Source organism: Onychomys torridus, chromosome 23 (genome assembly GCF_903995425.1).
Source record: "Onychomys torridus chromosome 23, mOncTor1.1, whole genome shotgun sequence".
Lineage (NCBI taxonomy): Eukaryota > Metazoa > Chordata > Mammalia > Rodentia > Cricetidae > Onychomys > Onychomys torridus.
Genome location: NC_050465.1, coordinates 45,240,059 through 45,255,262, shown reverse-complemented (window position 1 = coordinate 45,255,262; position 15,204 = coordinate 45,240,059). Strand labels below are relative to the sequence as shown.

General features: G+C 43.5%; 1 protein-coding gene across 1 annotated transcript in view; it reads right to left on the bottom strand.

Moving 5' to 3' along the window:
- LOC118573433 (cytochrome P450 20A1) overlaps positions 1–15,204 on the bottom strand; it is a 41,016-nt gene that overhangs the window by 16,626 nt on the left and 9,186 nt on the right. Inside the window, exons 2-6 of the mRNA XM_036173726.1 lie at positions 14,859–14,908; positions 13,901–14,067; positions 12,177–12,313; positions 4,140–4,307; positions 3,149–3,227 (exon numbers count right to left, since the gene is read on the bottom strand). Coding sequence (XP_036029619.1) covers positions 3,149–3,227; positions 4,140–4,307; positions 12,177–12,313; positions 13,901–14,067; positions 14,859–14,908 — 601 coding nt within the window. The remainder of the gene's footprint in view (positions 1–3,148; positions 3,228–4,139; positions 4,308–12,176; positions 12,314–13,900; positions 14,068–14,858; positions 14,909–15,204) is intronic.

Below are 15,204 nucleotides of genomic sequence, written 5' to 3'. Positions count from 1 at the left end.
CACGCTAATGATGGGAAGCAGTGTTTGTTGATAGTGTGCTGCAGTGATTCCCACGCTGCAGCATGCCGGAATCACCTGGGAGGCGTTTCTAAAGATAGTAAAACACAAGTCACACCTCATAGCAATTGAATCGAAGTGTTTGGGGGTAGAAGCCAGGCTTCAATATTAACACAAAACTGTGGTATAAAGAAGCTTGGGAATTGTTGTGACCATTTCTGAAATTTGTTTTTTACAAAGGGGAATGAATTTAAATGCATCCATCAAATGAGGAGAGTGGCCATGAGTACTCTCCCTGGAAGTGTGTCAAATCGGCTTTTAAAAAAAAACAACCTCTGGAGGATGTGTCAGAAGGATCCCTAAAACTGTAAGTATGAGCACATGATGCTTTGTGGCCTTTGACAGAGAAAGAACCAGCACACAGTAGGTCATAATTAAATACTTAAGAGAAGCCTATGAAGAATACCATTACTCGGGGTTGGGGATTTAGCTCAGTGGTAGAGCGCTTGCTTAGCAAGCGCAAGGCCCTGGGTTCAATCCTCAGCTCCACATACAAAAAAAAAAAAAAAAAAAAGAAAGAATACCATTACATATGGAAAATAATCTGTTGCTCTCACAAAGCTTTGTTTTCCTCTTTAGGGAGGTGGGGTTTCTAACTCCTGGATCCAAATGGATGATCCTCCTGCCTCAGCATACTAAGTAGCTGGGACCACACAAGTGTATGACTGTGCAGGATCTGTGTTCTAATTACCCTGCCTGGTTCCAAGAAAAGAAAATGAAGCAGGTCAGAGTAAATGTATTAATACATTCCTGGCATGAGCGTGGGATGGCTCAGTGCAGTGTTTGCTACACAAGAATGAGGACCTAGATTTATATCCCCATCACTGGCCAGCTAGTCTTTCCTAGTCAGTGAGCTCTAAGTTTAGCTAGAGACTTGTCTCAAAACTTAAGGTCAAGGGTGACAGAGGAGGGTACCAGACATCGAGCTCTAGTCTACATGGACATGTGCACTGGCAGGTCTGACCACCGATCCATTTTGATGGCTTGGCACCTTATTTTTTGAGATAAGGTCTTTCACTGGACCTAGAGCTTGTTGGCATTTCAGCTAGGCTGGCTGACCAGCAAGCCCTTGGATCCACCTGTCACCTCCTCTGATGTTCCCTCAATTGCTGGGGTTACAGGTGTGTGCCACCCACCTAGATTCTGTATAGGTGCTGGGAATCTGAACTCAAGTCCTTGGGCTAGAGCACATGACCAAAGGAGCCATCCCCAGCCCTACAAGATACTCTTTTCTATGTGGACTTTAGTTTCTATTTTGTAAACTTTACTAATGTCTATATTTTATCTATGTGTGTGCACATGCGTATGAGTGTGTGCAGGTGTCCTCAGAGGTAAGAAGAAAATATCAGATCCTTGGGAGCTGGAATTACAGGTGTTTGTGATCTACCCAATGTGGATGCTGGGATGTGAACTCAACTGCTAAGCCACCTCTCCAGCCCCTGCATGGAAACTTTCTAAGTCACTGTCAGACAATTTAGAAAACATTATAAAATTTCACTCAATTTTATAATGACAGTATATTTTTTTATTTGGGGAGCTGGAGAGAGAGCTCAGCAGTTGAAAGCACTGGCTGTTCTTGCAGAAGACCCAGGTTCAATTCTCAGCACCCACATGGCAGCTCACGGATATGTGTAACTCCAGTTCCAGAGGATTCAACACCCTCTTCTGGACTCCTAGGGCACTGCACACACATTGTGCACATACACACACACAGGCAAAAAGCTCATTCCCAGCTGGGCTCACATGCCTTTAATCTCAGCACTTGGGAGGCAGAGCTAGGCAGATTTCTGTGAGTTCGAGGCCAGCCAGGACAGCCAGGGCTATTACACAGAGAAACCCTGTCTCAAAAACAAACAAAAAACAAAAAAACAAAACAAAACCCAAAAAAAAGGAAAGAAAAAGAAACAAAACTCATTCATATAAAATTGTTTTAAAATTTTTTTAAATGTTAGAGAAATTTAAATTTTTGATACATTTTCACAAATGTCTGTAGAATAGTTAATCATTTTGACATTATTTCCTTAGCAGTTCCTGTAATATTAGACATTTAGTTTGGTTTTGGTTTCCTATTTACAGAAATAGTACTGCCAATAACAAGGTTTAGAGACACAGCTCAGTGGCAGACCATGTGCCTAGCATCCTCAGCACCACATACACACATGTAAAAGTCTCCACATGGGCTAGAGGTGGCTCAGTGGTTTAAGAGTACCAGCTGCTCTCCCAGAGGACCTGAGTTTGATTCCCAGCACAGACATGGAGGTTCATAACTAACTGTAATTACAGTTCCAGAAGATGTGACTCCCTCCTCTGGCCTCTGTGGGCATCAGCCATTCAAGTGGTACACAGATGTACATGCAGGCAAAACACTCGTACACATCAAATACAATAAAATAAAAAAAAAACTACACAAATATTTTCTTGTTTTAAGAGAATTCCACGCGTATTTTGCAGTGGGTAGACATTCCAGCTTTGATCTGGAAGTTCCAACCCCCACTGAGGCTTCGGTAACTGTCACGCCCACAAGGCAGGGCTGAGGGAGACCCCTGAAGACCTGAGATCCGGATGCGCCACCTCTCTTGGTTCCTGGACCCTGGACACTTGGAGGTAGATGGAGCAGAGTTCTCCAGAGAACACCGCCAGACTGCGCCACACCTTTCCCAGACCCTGTTACCTATCCCTTCACTTGTAAGTTACCCCACAAAGTAAACCTCCCTTTTAGCTACGTGGAGTGGCCTTAATAATTTCACCAGTAGTGTTTAGTATTCATAATAATAAACTTTCTGGTGTCCCCTTATGCTTTCCACAATCACGGACTGAGTGCTCACTGCCCAGTGAGTGTCAGCTTCTATTTACTGCTCTTTCATTGAAGAAAAAACGATCATTGAATGAAATGTAGAAGGAAAAAGCATAGAGAAAATACAAATGACCAATAATCTCACTATTCAAAGACAAAACTACTAAAATCCTGGCATGTATCTTTGAAACCTTATTAAAACCTGAGGGTGAGAGAGAGCTGGGATCTGGACCAGCAGCAGGTACCTGCCTGCCATGCACTACCCAGAACTAGTTAATTGAGAGTGACTAAACTTACCATCTTGATACTGTTTCTTCCGGGTGGTATTTTTATCAAGTGACCCATCGAGAAAACCTTTTCCAATCTCAGACCAAACCTAAAAACAGGAAACCATGTGAGTACTAAGTAGTGTACAGATCTCCCACGTGATGCTGAGTGACCAAACTGTTGAATACTGAGGACCTTCCTCGCCAGCAGAAGCTCTTCCTTGTCAGGAGGTCTGATCATGTGATCCATAGCTCCTGAGATCAGGGCTCAGATATATTTTTAATGACTTTAATCAAGGCACTTTCAAACTAATACTTTCAAACCAATTTCAGCTGGCATATGAAAAGTTTCTTTTCTTTCTTTCTTTCTTTTTGCTTTGTTTTGTTTTTGAGAGGGTTTCTCTGTGTAGAACTGGTTGTCCTGTAGAGCAGTCTGGCCTCGAACTCAGAGATCTGCCTACCTCTGCCTCCCGAGTGCTGGGATTAAAGGCGTGCGTCACCATGTTTTTTATTATATATATGCAATCCCCTCAGATATGAGGGGATTAAATAAATCATAGGTAATTAACATTTTTTATTTTACTTGAGATATTGATAAACATGGACGAAACCAAGGAAATGTTAACATTTAGTCTAAGGTTTGAAGACAATAAGCAGAAAAATAGCTTCTAATCTTCCAAAACTGGGTCACAAGACAAACAAATCTTTAACTTAGTAACAATTCAAAACCTCTGGGAAAACACACACACACACAGACACACACAGACACACACAGACACACACACACACACACACACACACACGCGCACACGCGCACACGCGCGCACACGCACACGCGCGCACACGCACACGCGCGCACACGCACACGCGCGCACACGCACACGCGCGCACACGCACACGCGCGCACACGCACACACGCACACGCGCACACACGCACACACGCACACTCGCACACTCTTGAGAGGTAAAGTCCGCTATGCAGTCTGATAACAGAATCATTTTAAATGTTGCCCTTGACTCACTGTGTCATGCATCTTTTGGAAGCGGATGACTTCCTGTTCATCTTCAAATGTGCTACCCAGGACCATCCGTGTGACAGACTTGGAGGCAAAGCCAAGCATGTGCTGGCTCAGGGGCACATGCTGGGTCTCTGGGTAGGACAGCCATTTATCTAAGAACTCTTCTGAAAGCTGAAAAGAACAGAAAGATAACACATGACTTTTTCTCTCTCTAAATCTGAAGGGGGACCCAGGAAGATGGCACATGTTATACACATATATACAACTCTGTAACCAAATTTAACATTCAGATATTTCAGGCTGCATCTCAACCTGCGATTACGTCTTCAGTGGTTTGGCCTTAGCATCAATAAAAGTACTAATTCCTAAAATAAGACAGAATGGCCACAACAACAAATAGAAAATATAAACTAAAAATTCAAGACGGAAAAAGTCTTAAACCTAATGGACACTAAGCAGAACAAAACAGTAATACCTGATTTCGAACAGCAGAGATTTGCTGAAGTGCCCGTGACTCCACCATGCATGGGTATGTCACAGTGTTAGACACTGCTCTAAAGAGGAACCTCTCGGGCTGGAGAGATGGCTCAGAGGTTAAGAGCACCGAATGCTCTTCCAGAGGTCCTGAGTTCAATTCCCAGCAACCACATGGTGGCTCACAACCATCTGTAATAAGAGCTGGCACCTTTTTCTGTATACATAATAAATTAATTAATTAATTTTAAAAAAGAGGAACCTCTTAGAGCCTCAGTCATCCTTTGTCTCACTATACATTTATCAAATCCCCTGTGAAATAAAAATAGTATGTACTAAAAGACTACAAACTTTAGAGCAAAAACAAACAAACAAAAAAAACCACACACACTTTGATTTTACCTTTGGTTGTGACCCTGCAAAGCAATGTCACTTCCAGCAACTTGTCTGACCTAAAGGTCAGATGCTCCACAGTTAAGTTGGGACAACACCTCCTACCATGCATGGTTGTAAGAGATAATTAGACTCCCATCACATGGAACAGTACAGATTTCTGAACCAGTATATGTAAAGCCCTTAATGGGACACATAGTAGAGCTATGCCCCTTTTCTGTTACCTCTACTGAATTCTATTAAAGTTTCATCACAGGTTAAGGAATTACAATTAAGTTTTGTGAGCAAGAGAATAAATATTCAAAATAAAAAGATTTAGCATTTCTTAGGAATAGACCTCCTTAAAGGGAAACATTTGGAAAATAAACTTATCTTTGGGAAAAAGAGGAAGTCCTTAGACATTCCAAAGTGTCAAGACTCATCAACTTAAGTTGTAGTCAAAGAACTAAAGAACAAAGAACTAGGCTGATGACGTCTCCACAAATAATGGCCATCAACTGAAAGACATGCTTTAAAGGGCCTGATAAGACTTCAGAACAGAAAAGCCCAGGGTTAAGAACAAAACTTCACCAGACGGCCCAACAGTGGGTTTAAGCCATCAATGAATTCAGTGAACAAATACAGTCAGAAGGCGGTGTGTTTAGGCCCATATGAGTCAGCACACCCAAGGACAGTCGAAAATCAAGGGAAAAGACAAGCATAAAATACAGCCCGAAAAGCGTGGCGGACAGAGTCTCGACAGAAAGGCCTAGGAGAGTCAATGGGATCATCTTTTAAACAGCTAAACAGTGTCATAATTCCGAGCCTCATGCCGTTGATAGCACTGTGCCCTAAATTTCAAAACTTCTCAGTCTAAAAAAAAAAAAAAACGATCTAGCTGGGCAGTAGTGGTGCACACCTTTAATCCCAGCACTGGGGAGGCAGAGGCAGGCGGATCTCTGTGAGTTCGAGGCCAGCCTGGGCTACAGAATGAGATCCAGGACAACCTCCAAAGCTACAGAGAAACCCTGTCTCCAAAAACCAAAAACAAAAACAAACAAAAAAAACCCAACAACTCAATATTACTTCATTTGACTTAAACTGTTTTTCATTATTGGCCATTTCTGTCTTCCTCTGCATAACGCATGCTCATCCCTTTAACATTTTTCTACTGGGACTCATTTTTCTTCAGGTTATAAAAGAGCTTTGTCACATGGCTAGTTTTGGCATGAAACCCAGGGTGACCACACAGCTAAGAGACTAATGTTGGGCCGGTAATGTGCACCCAAATATATTGTGTACCTTAATAAACTTATCTGGGGATCAGAGGATAGAGCCAGCCACTAGATAAGACCTAGAGGCCAGAGAGCGGTGGCACACACCCTTAATCCCAGCACTTGAGATCTCCGGCCTTTGCTAGCTCGCACACAGGCCTTTAATCCCAGCACTGGGAAGGAAGGGCAATGGCAGGGCACAGAAAGGTACATAAATTGTGAGTAAACAGGAAGTCTCTCTCTGGAGGCTGAGGAGTTGGTTAGGCGAGGTTGGCTGTGGCTTGTTCTGTTTCTCTGATCTTTCGGCGTTCACCCCAATATCTGGCTCCGGGTTTTTTATTAATAACACCTTTTAACAATTCGTATTATGGCTATGTTATAGTTTAAGTCACTTAAACACAGGCTGGGCTGTGATCTGTTCATACATGCCTTAATCCAGAGGTTCTCAACCTTCCTAAAGCTGTGATCCCTTAATACAGTTACTCACTCGTGGGGACCCCAACCATAGAACTATTTTTGTGGCTACTTCATAACGGTAATTTTGCTACTGTTATGAATCAAAATGTAAATATCTGATATGTAGGACGGTCTTGGGCGACCCTGTGAAAGGGTCATGTGGCCCACCAAAGGGATCGCGACCCACAGCTTGAGAACCGATGTCTTTAATCCGTCTGTTTTGTGGGTCTGGGAAACAGTGCACATATTGTAACTGACTCACCCATCATGTTTTCTGTTCCCTCGGCAAGCATAACTAGAGATACATGCTAGAGTAAATGAATCCCCTTCAGGGTGTAGATGTTGGCTGCCTCAGAGAATTCTAGCAAGCTTCGATGGATAATTTCAGTGTTATACCTTGACTTAGTACTAGATGTCCAAATATAAGACAGATGTTTTCTTTTCCTGGAAGACATCTTTCAAGTCTGTCCTCAAAGTCTGTCACGTGCGGATCAATTTACATTAATAAGAATGACAGTTATGATTGATTCCAGCAATCGAGTCACAGGAGACTGTCTGTGCTGCAGTATTCTATTACGAGTTATCGTCATATAAGTAAATCACATGTATATGATGTATGAACTATCAAAACTCAAGAACATGTGCTATCAATTTTATCATGTATCCACAAAGGATACAACTTAGAGACATCCTCAAAATAAAGTAAAATACTATGGTAATTTCAACTAACATAATATGGCATGGCAGAAAAATTAACCTTAAACTATACCTGGAGGCAGGATTATAGCTTAACAGATAGGATTCAGAATTTGTTTGTTGAAATAATCACAACCAGGCATGGTAGCTCATGAGTTTGAAGCCAGCCTGGTCTACATAACAAGTTCAAAGACAGCCAGAGCTACACAGTGAAATCCTGTCTCAAAAAGAAAAAAGAGAGCCCGGCGGTGGTGGTGCACGCCTGTAATCCCAGCACTCAGGAGGCAGAGGCAGGTGGATCTTGGTGAGTTCAAGGCCAGCCTGGTCTGTGAGATCCAGGAGAGGCGCAAAGCTACACAGAGAAACCCTGTCTCAAAAAAAACCAAAAAGAAAGAAAGAAAAAAAAGAAAAAAGAAAGAAACATTCCCATTATATAGCCCAGACTGACCTCAAACCTCCAACCTTCCTGCCTCAGCCTCCCCAGTGTGAGGACTGCATGCATGCACCATCATGCCTTGGCCTCAGCAGATAAGATTCTGGATCATAAATGAACTGTTCAGAAAAAATACAAAATTTCTTTAAAAAAAAAAAAAAGCAGCCGGGCGATGGTGGCGCATGCCTTTAATCCCAGCACTTGGGAGGAAGAGCCAGGTGGATCTCTGTGAGTTCCAGGCCAGCCTGAGCTACCAAGTGAGTTCCAGGAAAGGCGTAAAGCTACACAGAGAAACCCTGTCTCAAAAAAAAAAAAAAAAAAAAGCAATTATTTAATAATTATTGTGAAATTACTAATATTTTATTTTGTTCGATTTGGGTTTTTTTTGTTTTTCCAGATACAGGGTCCCTATATAGTCCTGGCTGTCCTGGATTTCACTCTGTAGACCAGGCTGGTGTAGATGAAATTCTAAACAGTTTTATTAAATAAGAAACTTAGAGCCAAAAACAGGGGTGGAAGCCGTAGAGATCAAAGAAGTAGAGCCACCAGCTAACCTTGGCTCACCACACCATCGTGGCTTCCCCAGAGAGAGAAAGAGCTTCCTGTCTAACCTGCACCTTTATTGCCTTGCTGTTCTGCCTTCTCATTGGCCCGTAGCCCAGCTACCTCACTTCCTTGTCACTGCCTGTCTGTACAGACCTCCAGGTCTCTATGGTTGGTACTAGGATTAAAGGCGTGTGTCACCACACTTGGCTGTTCCCTAGTGTGTCCTTGAACACACAGAGACTCTGCTTGCCATGTGACCAGATTAAGGGCGTGTGCTACCACTGCCTGACTTTTGTTTATGGCTGGCTATGTCCTCTGATCTCTAGGCAAACTTTATTAACATACAAATAAAATATCACCACAGGCTGGCCTAGAACTCAAAGATTCACCTGCCTCTGCCTCCTGAGTGCTGGGATTAAAGGTGTGTACCACACCACCCAGCAATTATTACTATTTCAAAGAAGTGACTTTTAATTCTTCCTATCCAAACAAAACCACATGAGGGGAGGACCAAGCTACACAGAGGCAATATGGCCTTGTGGGTAAGACATAAGCCTGATACCACACTACCTGACGGCAAACTTTTTCCTGCGATTTTTGTTGTATGACCTCGGGCACACTACTTGGTCTCTTCATCTTATAAAAAGAGGAAATAAAAATACATACCTATAAAATTACCAAGGGTTAAATGACTTAATATAACCAAATAACTCAAAATGTTTGGCTAACAATATTTGTACGATCCTATCAGTTAAGTGAATTCTTACATTCCAAAACCCGGAAGACTTTGTTTCATCAGAACATAACCCAAAAGGCATGGAAAAAGTATCATAGGAGTACAAAAGAGAGCAGAGACACTCACAGAATTCACGTGGAGATTCACACCATGGTCAGGACAGGGAAGAGCCAGAGTACAGAGGTGAAGTCAAAAAGATTCAGTCACCAGACACCACAACTCAGATCTGGACCGAAGACACTAGAAGCCAAATGTTGACTGTGGCGACGTTGAAGCCTGTGGCTTCTGTAAGGCTGTAACTGGCAAATGGTGCTGCTCTGCCTGACCGTAAAGAAGCTGCTGGTAAGAGGCGAAACTCTCACAGAGAATGCAACACTCCCTGCTGAGCCATCCCTTAACCCCACTATTTACTTATTACTTATCTACTTGTGTTTCTGAGACAGGGCCTCTGTAAACTGCCCAGACTAGCATCCGTGTTCTGATGATTCCCAATAATTTATATTAATATAAATATTTATACGTGGTGAAATTGTGACTCGTTTATACAGTTCGTTTCCAGGTTTGGGCTTTTTTTTTTTGTTTTTTCGAGACAGGCTTTCTCTGTGTAGCTTTGTGGCTTTCCTGGATCTCGCTGGAACAGGCTGGCCTCGAACTCACAGAGATCCGCCTGGCTCTGCCTCCCCAGTGCTGGGATGAAAGGCATGTGCCACCACCGCCCAGCTCGTTTCCAGGTTTTTGATAACAATGACACGTTACTTTGATCAATTATTTTAACAGGTCAAAGGTGAGTAGATCAGCTTTGGATGGAAGGAAGGACTCTTAGGGCCAGGCAATAGAACACTTGCCTAAGATAGGTGAGGCCCTTGGGTTAATGCCCACACTGCAAAGGTGGGAGAGGGAAGAAGGGAGAAAACAAAAGCATTCCTTGAGAGCTAAGAAGAGCCTTTAGGGACAAAAAGGGAGGGTTTGCGTTCAGGCTCTGAATGAGATATCCCCTCCGCCCCCAGAGGTTCATGTGTAATGCACTAACTCCTGAGACTGGATCATTAATGGCTAATCCACCGATAAGTTAATATCCACGGGGTCCAGCCTCGGCTCAGGGTCAGGTCCCGAGACAGGGAAGGGGCTTCGGCGTAAGGAAAACTTCTGACTGCCAAGTGGGTTGCCCTCAAGTGGCCCTGAAATAAGTCGTCTTTATTTATACTTTAGCAGAGTTTTCCACCAGGCTTACATGAGCAGCTTTATTATTGGCTCCTATTTTTTACTTTTAAGAAATACACTGTAATCATTATAAAAGCCATTGTTCTTCTTTCTTTATGCTTCCCCAAATACATAACCCACCCCCTGCATAACCTTCTTCTAGACATAGAGCTCAGCATTTTTGCAGACTTAACTAAGCATCCAGCCAGACACATCCTGCTCTTGCAGCACTTAATGTCAGCGGGCAGCTACTTGTGGTTACAAAGTTAAAAAGTAATAGACACAGGTGCAATGCTTTAACAATAACAATATTCAAGCCCAGACAATTCTTTCATGTCTACAAGAGATGTGTCTACATAGTTCTCTTTTCTCCAAGAGGGTCCCATGTCTCAATCTCTCTGTAAAAGGCAGACCTTGATAAGGCACTCTTTCCCATCCCACTGTAGCATACTTCTTCCATGTATGGTAAAGATGGATCTCTCCATCCCATATTTTACATTGCATTGTTTTCCCATTGGAGCATCCCAGATCCTACCGTTGGCTCTATATGCTTGGTGTCCAGGGAACTTACTCTTAACAGTTGGCACTATGTGTACTCCTGAGGCTTTTTCCTGTTCTGTGTATGCATGCCTTACTCTGTCTTCCAGGACTGTGAGACATGGTTAATGTTCTGAGTGTTGTTTTCTCATATGTACCTGACTGTCTCTATTGAGTAAAAAGGTTCCCAGGATTGGGAGTTGTAGTTAATAACTCCAGATAAGAGATCTGAGAAGAATTAGCCCCATGTCGAAACTTGGGGGAAATATTTGAGAAAGAGTAGAATTTCCAGGGCAAATTACAGCTGTTGCATGTGTGACTGATAAAGTAAAACTAAAATCCGCCCAAAGAATCAACAACATAACGAGAGAGGAAAGAGCCTGTAAACTGCACGAATTTTGCAAATTTCTACTACAGGTCCTTGCCAAGTGAGAGTCCATTTCCACAGGTGCTTGCCCCAAGGAAACCCATTGGACAGGTAATCATATGCTGATCCGAGACTAAGCTGCAGGACTACTGACAGTTGGTCACTAGGAATGTGTCTGTGAAGGTGCATCTGTCCCACCCCTACCTCTTCTCACCCTCTGCTCCCTGGCTGCCTTCACCACTTTCCACCATGCTGTCTTGCCACAGGCGGATGAACAGTGGAACCAGCCACCACAGACAGAAGCCTCTAAAACCATCAACAAAACACACTCTGCCTCCCTTAGACTGTTTCCCAGGGGCTTTCCCACAGCAACCAAGACTGACTACTATAGTATGGATAAGTGGGAATGGGTCTAAGACTTTGTGAATCACCTGTACAACTTCCTGAAGATGCTGGGCTCCCATCCCACACACTCAGCATATCCAAGAGGAGGCCCAGTAATCCACATTTTCATGGCAGTTCCATGTGTGCTTAGCTCATGCTTAGGCAACACTGACCTAGAGTGGCCTGAGGGGCCAGGAGGATGGCTCAGCGGTTAGAGTATGAAGATGTAATTTGGAACCTTAGCGCCCACATCAATGGTGGCACACCTTTAATCCCAGCACTCAGGAGGCAGAGAGAGGATGCAAGCTAGCTAGTTAGACTAGCCAAGTCACCCAGTGCCCCTAGATGTGCACACGTATCTAGAATTACAAATAATCATAATACAATCTTGAAAAAGTCAGCTTAGAAAAACAGGTTAACGGGAGAACGACAAACATAAGGGATCCTGATAGTTTAGAGACACCCTGTAGACACCGTTGTCCACACTGCAGACCAAGCAGTTACCACCTGGGACACCCTGTGGACACGGTCGTCTACACTGCGGACCAAACCCTTACCACCTTACCTTCAGCAGGAGAGGAAAGTTACTCTGCAAAGCAGCCGTCACGGCGTTTCCATACAGTTTCCTCCTGGTGTGGCCTTCACCCCCACCATCGGATCGATACCCTAGTAATGACTTCAACATGGTTTCAAATGGGTCCGCTGAAACAGACAGATTCAGTGTTTCTATGTTAAAACAATAATTCAAAAGAGAAAATATTCAACAAGAACAGAGGTCAGTGAGGTGAAGGGAGACAGCAGAGAGCATGGCAATCTCCCCACAACACCCTCAACAGTCTTTTGTAAATCTCAACAGGTCAATGAAAATGGGCAAAACTGTCCTGATTCAGAATTCCATTGGACTTCAAGACTAATGCCTACATAAAATGTCTACGGACGTGACTACCTTTTCAAAAGATTGTTTTCTTTTTTGGCCTGGATGTCTCTGCACCACATGCGAGCAGAAGCCGCAACTGGGCACTGCTTCATCTAGAACAGGAGCTGCAGGCAATTGTGAGCCTCCATGTGGGTGCTGGGAACTGAACCAGGGGCCTCCAGGAGAGCAGCCAGCCAGTGCTCCTAACCCCCAAGACACACACACACACACACACACACACACACACACAAATTTTAAAGCAAAACAGATCATTTTGTGTGTCATTTTCAAGTATTAATAGAATCAGCTAATCTCACATTCTCCTCTCTCTTCCTTTAGAAGCAGTATTCTTTGAGAGCACACACACATTACTACAAACAATTCAAACAACACAGAGAAACACAAAGAAAGTAAAATCCATCCTAAATCTTGCCTGCTGTTAACAACACAGGGGCTCGCCCGTTGGCCTCGATCGCCTGACCAGCGAGCCCCAGGAAACACTACCTCCCTAGTTCCGGGAAGACAAGAACATGCCACCACACCTGGCTTTCTGTGTAGACTCTGGGGATGGAGCAGAGGTCTGCAGGCCTATGCACCAGACACCTGACCAGCTAAATCCTCTCCCCAGCCCTGAAACATATTTTGATACAAAGAATAAGGCAAGGGTTAATTTCCTTCTAAACAGCTGCTCAGTTTTCTCAGAAATCTCTACAGTGTTCCTCCTGTTATAAAAACGCTGTTTCTCCCGAGCACCTGTTCATCTAGGAAGGACTTACCATTCGGCTCCCTCGTCTAGTCCTATCACCGTCTGAGTCTTTGAATCAATCTAGTGTTCTGTACTGAACTATGTGACAGCACAGCCATCTCTCTCAACAGTACCCCTTAGGCTTCTCCTAGCTGCTCATATACATTAACCCTTCCAGACGCACTCTGGAACTATTTTCTCGGGTTCCCTCAAAAGAACCCTGAGGTAATTTACAATAGGATTATATTGTATGCATTTGTAAATGAAAGAAATAATAATTTCTTTTTTTTTTTTGGGGGGGGGGTTGAGACAGGATTTCCCTGTGTAGCTTTGCACCTTTCTGGAACTCACTTGGTAGCCCAGGCTGGCCTCGAACTCACAGAGATCCGCCTGCCTCTGCCTCCTGAGTGCTGGGATTAAAGGCGTGCGCCACCACCGCCTGGCTTAAAAATAATTTCTTACTACTGCATCTTACTAAATGAAGTAACCCGGACTTTAGTACGCACCTAACACACAGCACAGAGCATTGGATCCACACCAGCCCTTCCCACTCAACAGCAATGCTTTCCTTATAAACGCTTATTCTCCGAAGGCAAGGAGCAACTGAGGAGGAAGAAACGGAACTTACAAGTCTTATTGGGGTTGAAGTGCTGCTTGAGGACGTCCGCGGTGCCCAAGCTGACCACAAGACGCCTGCCGAACCAGAAAGAGGCCACAGGCCCATATCTTTCATGCAAATTAACCAGGAACTCATGCAGACTTCCACTGTTCACAATGTCGGGGAGGTTACCATCTCTGACAAAAGACAGACATGTCATATAACCGATTTGACTTGGAAAAATCAGAAAGGCCACAGCTGACCCTGAGTTCACAGACAATAGGTAAAAGGTTCATTAGTTTAAATTACTGGAAAATCCCAAATTCGATTATGTTCACCATCCTGCTGTCTCTTTTTCTTTTTCCGGAGCTGAGGACCGAACCCAGGGCCCTGTGCTTGCTAGGCAAGCGCTCTACCACTGAGCTAAATCCCCACCCGCCCTGCTGTTTCTGTGATTACATTTAGACGTGGATTTTTCTGAGAATTTTGTGAATTCATGACACTTTGAAACCAAATAAGAGAGCAATACCAGGAGCATCTGACGGAGTCTGGGACAACCACCCAAACGTTCACTTGTCCCTGACAGCCACGGGCCTGAGGAGATCCTAAGATTAGCCTCAAAGGCCGTTTTGATTCCCACCCTGTTTGCCTTATTTTCAGCTTTTTCTGGATAGAGAAAAGCAAAGTAACGACAGACAGCCTTCCTCTGAGTTTTTAAGGAAGGTTAGGTTGTACGCCCAGAGGTAATGTGAAATGAGTGACGTAAAAATAAGGTTTAGGACTGAGGCTGTAGTTCAAAGGCACACCACTTGCTAACCAAGCTTGGGGCCTGGGATTCCATCCCCAGCACCAAAAAGAAAATAAAACAAAAAACAAACAAACAAAAAAAAACCCCACGAAAACATAGTTTTGTTTTAATGCTGAAAAGGAAGTGATGCCTCTATTTGATTTAAAAAAACAAACAAACAAACAAACAACAAAACCTTACTTTTCTTCGGTTGGTGCAATCCCTGGAATTCCTGCAGCTTGTCGGGAAGCCTGAATGAAGGAAAAAAAAGAAAAAAACACCACAGCTTAGTGTCATGAATTGCTACAGATCTGAGGAGCCCTACATGTTTACACGTGACATCTCCAGGACCTTAAACAACACCTTTCCACTTCAGCTGAATTCAAGAACTCATTTCTATATCAAAACAAAACTAATGGGCTCCTGGTGTAAGAAAGAATTACTTCATACTTTTCCCGTCAACTTTTCAAAAAATATTCTAAGAATTTAATAACTGCTTTATTAGTTATCCATATCATGTATTTTGTGTGTGTGTGTGTGTGTGTGT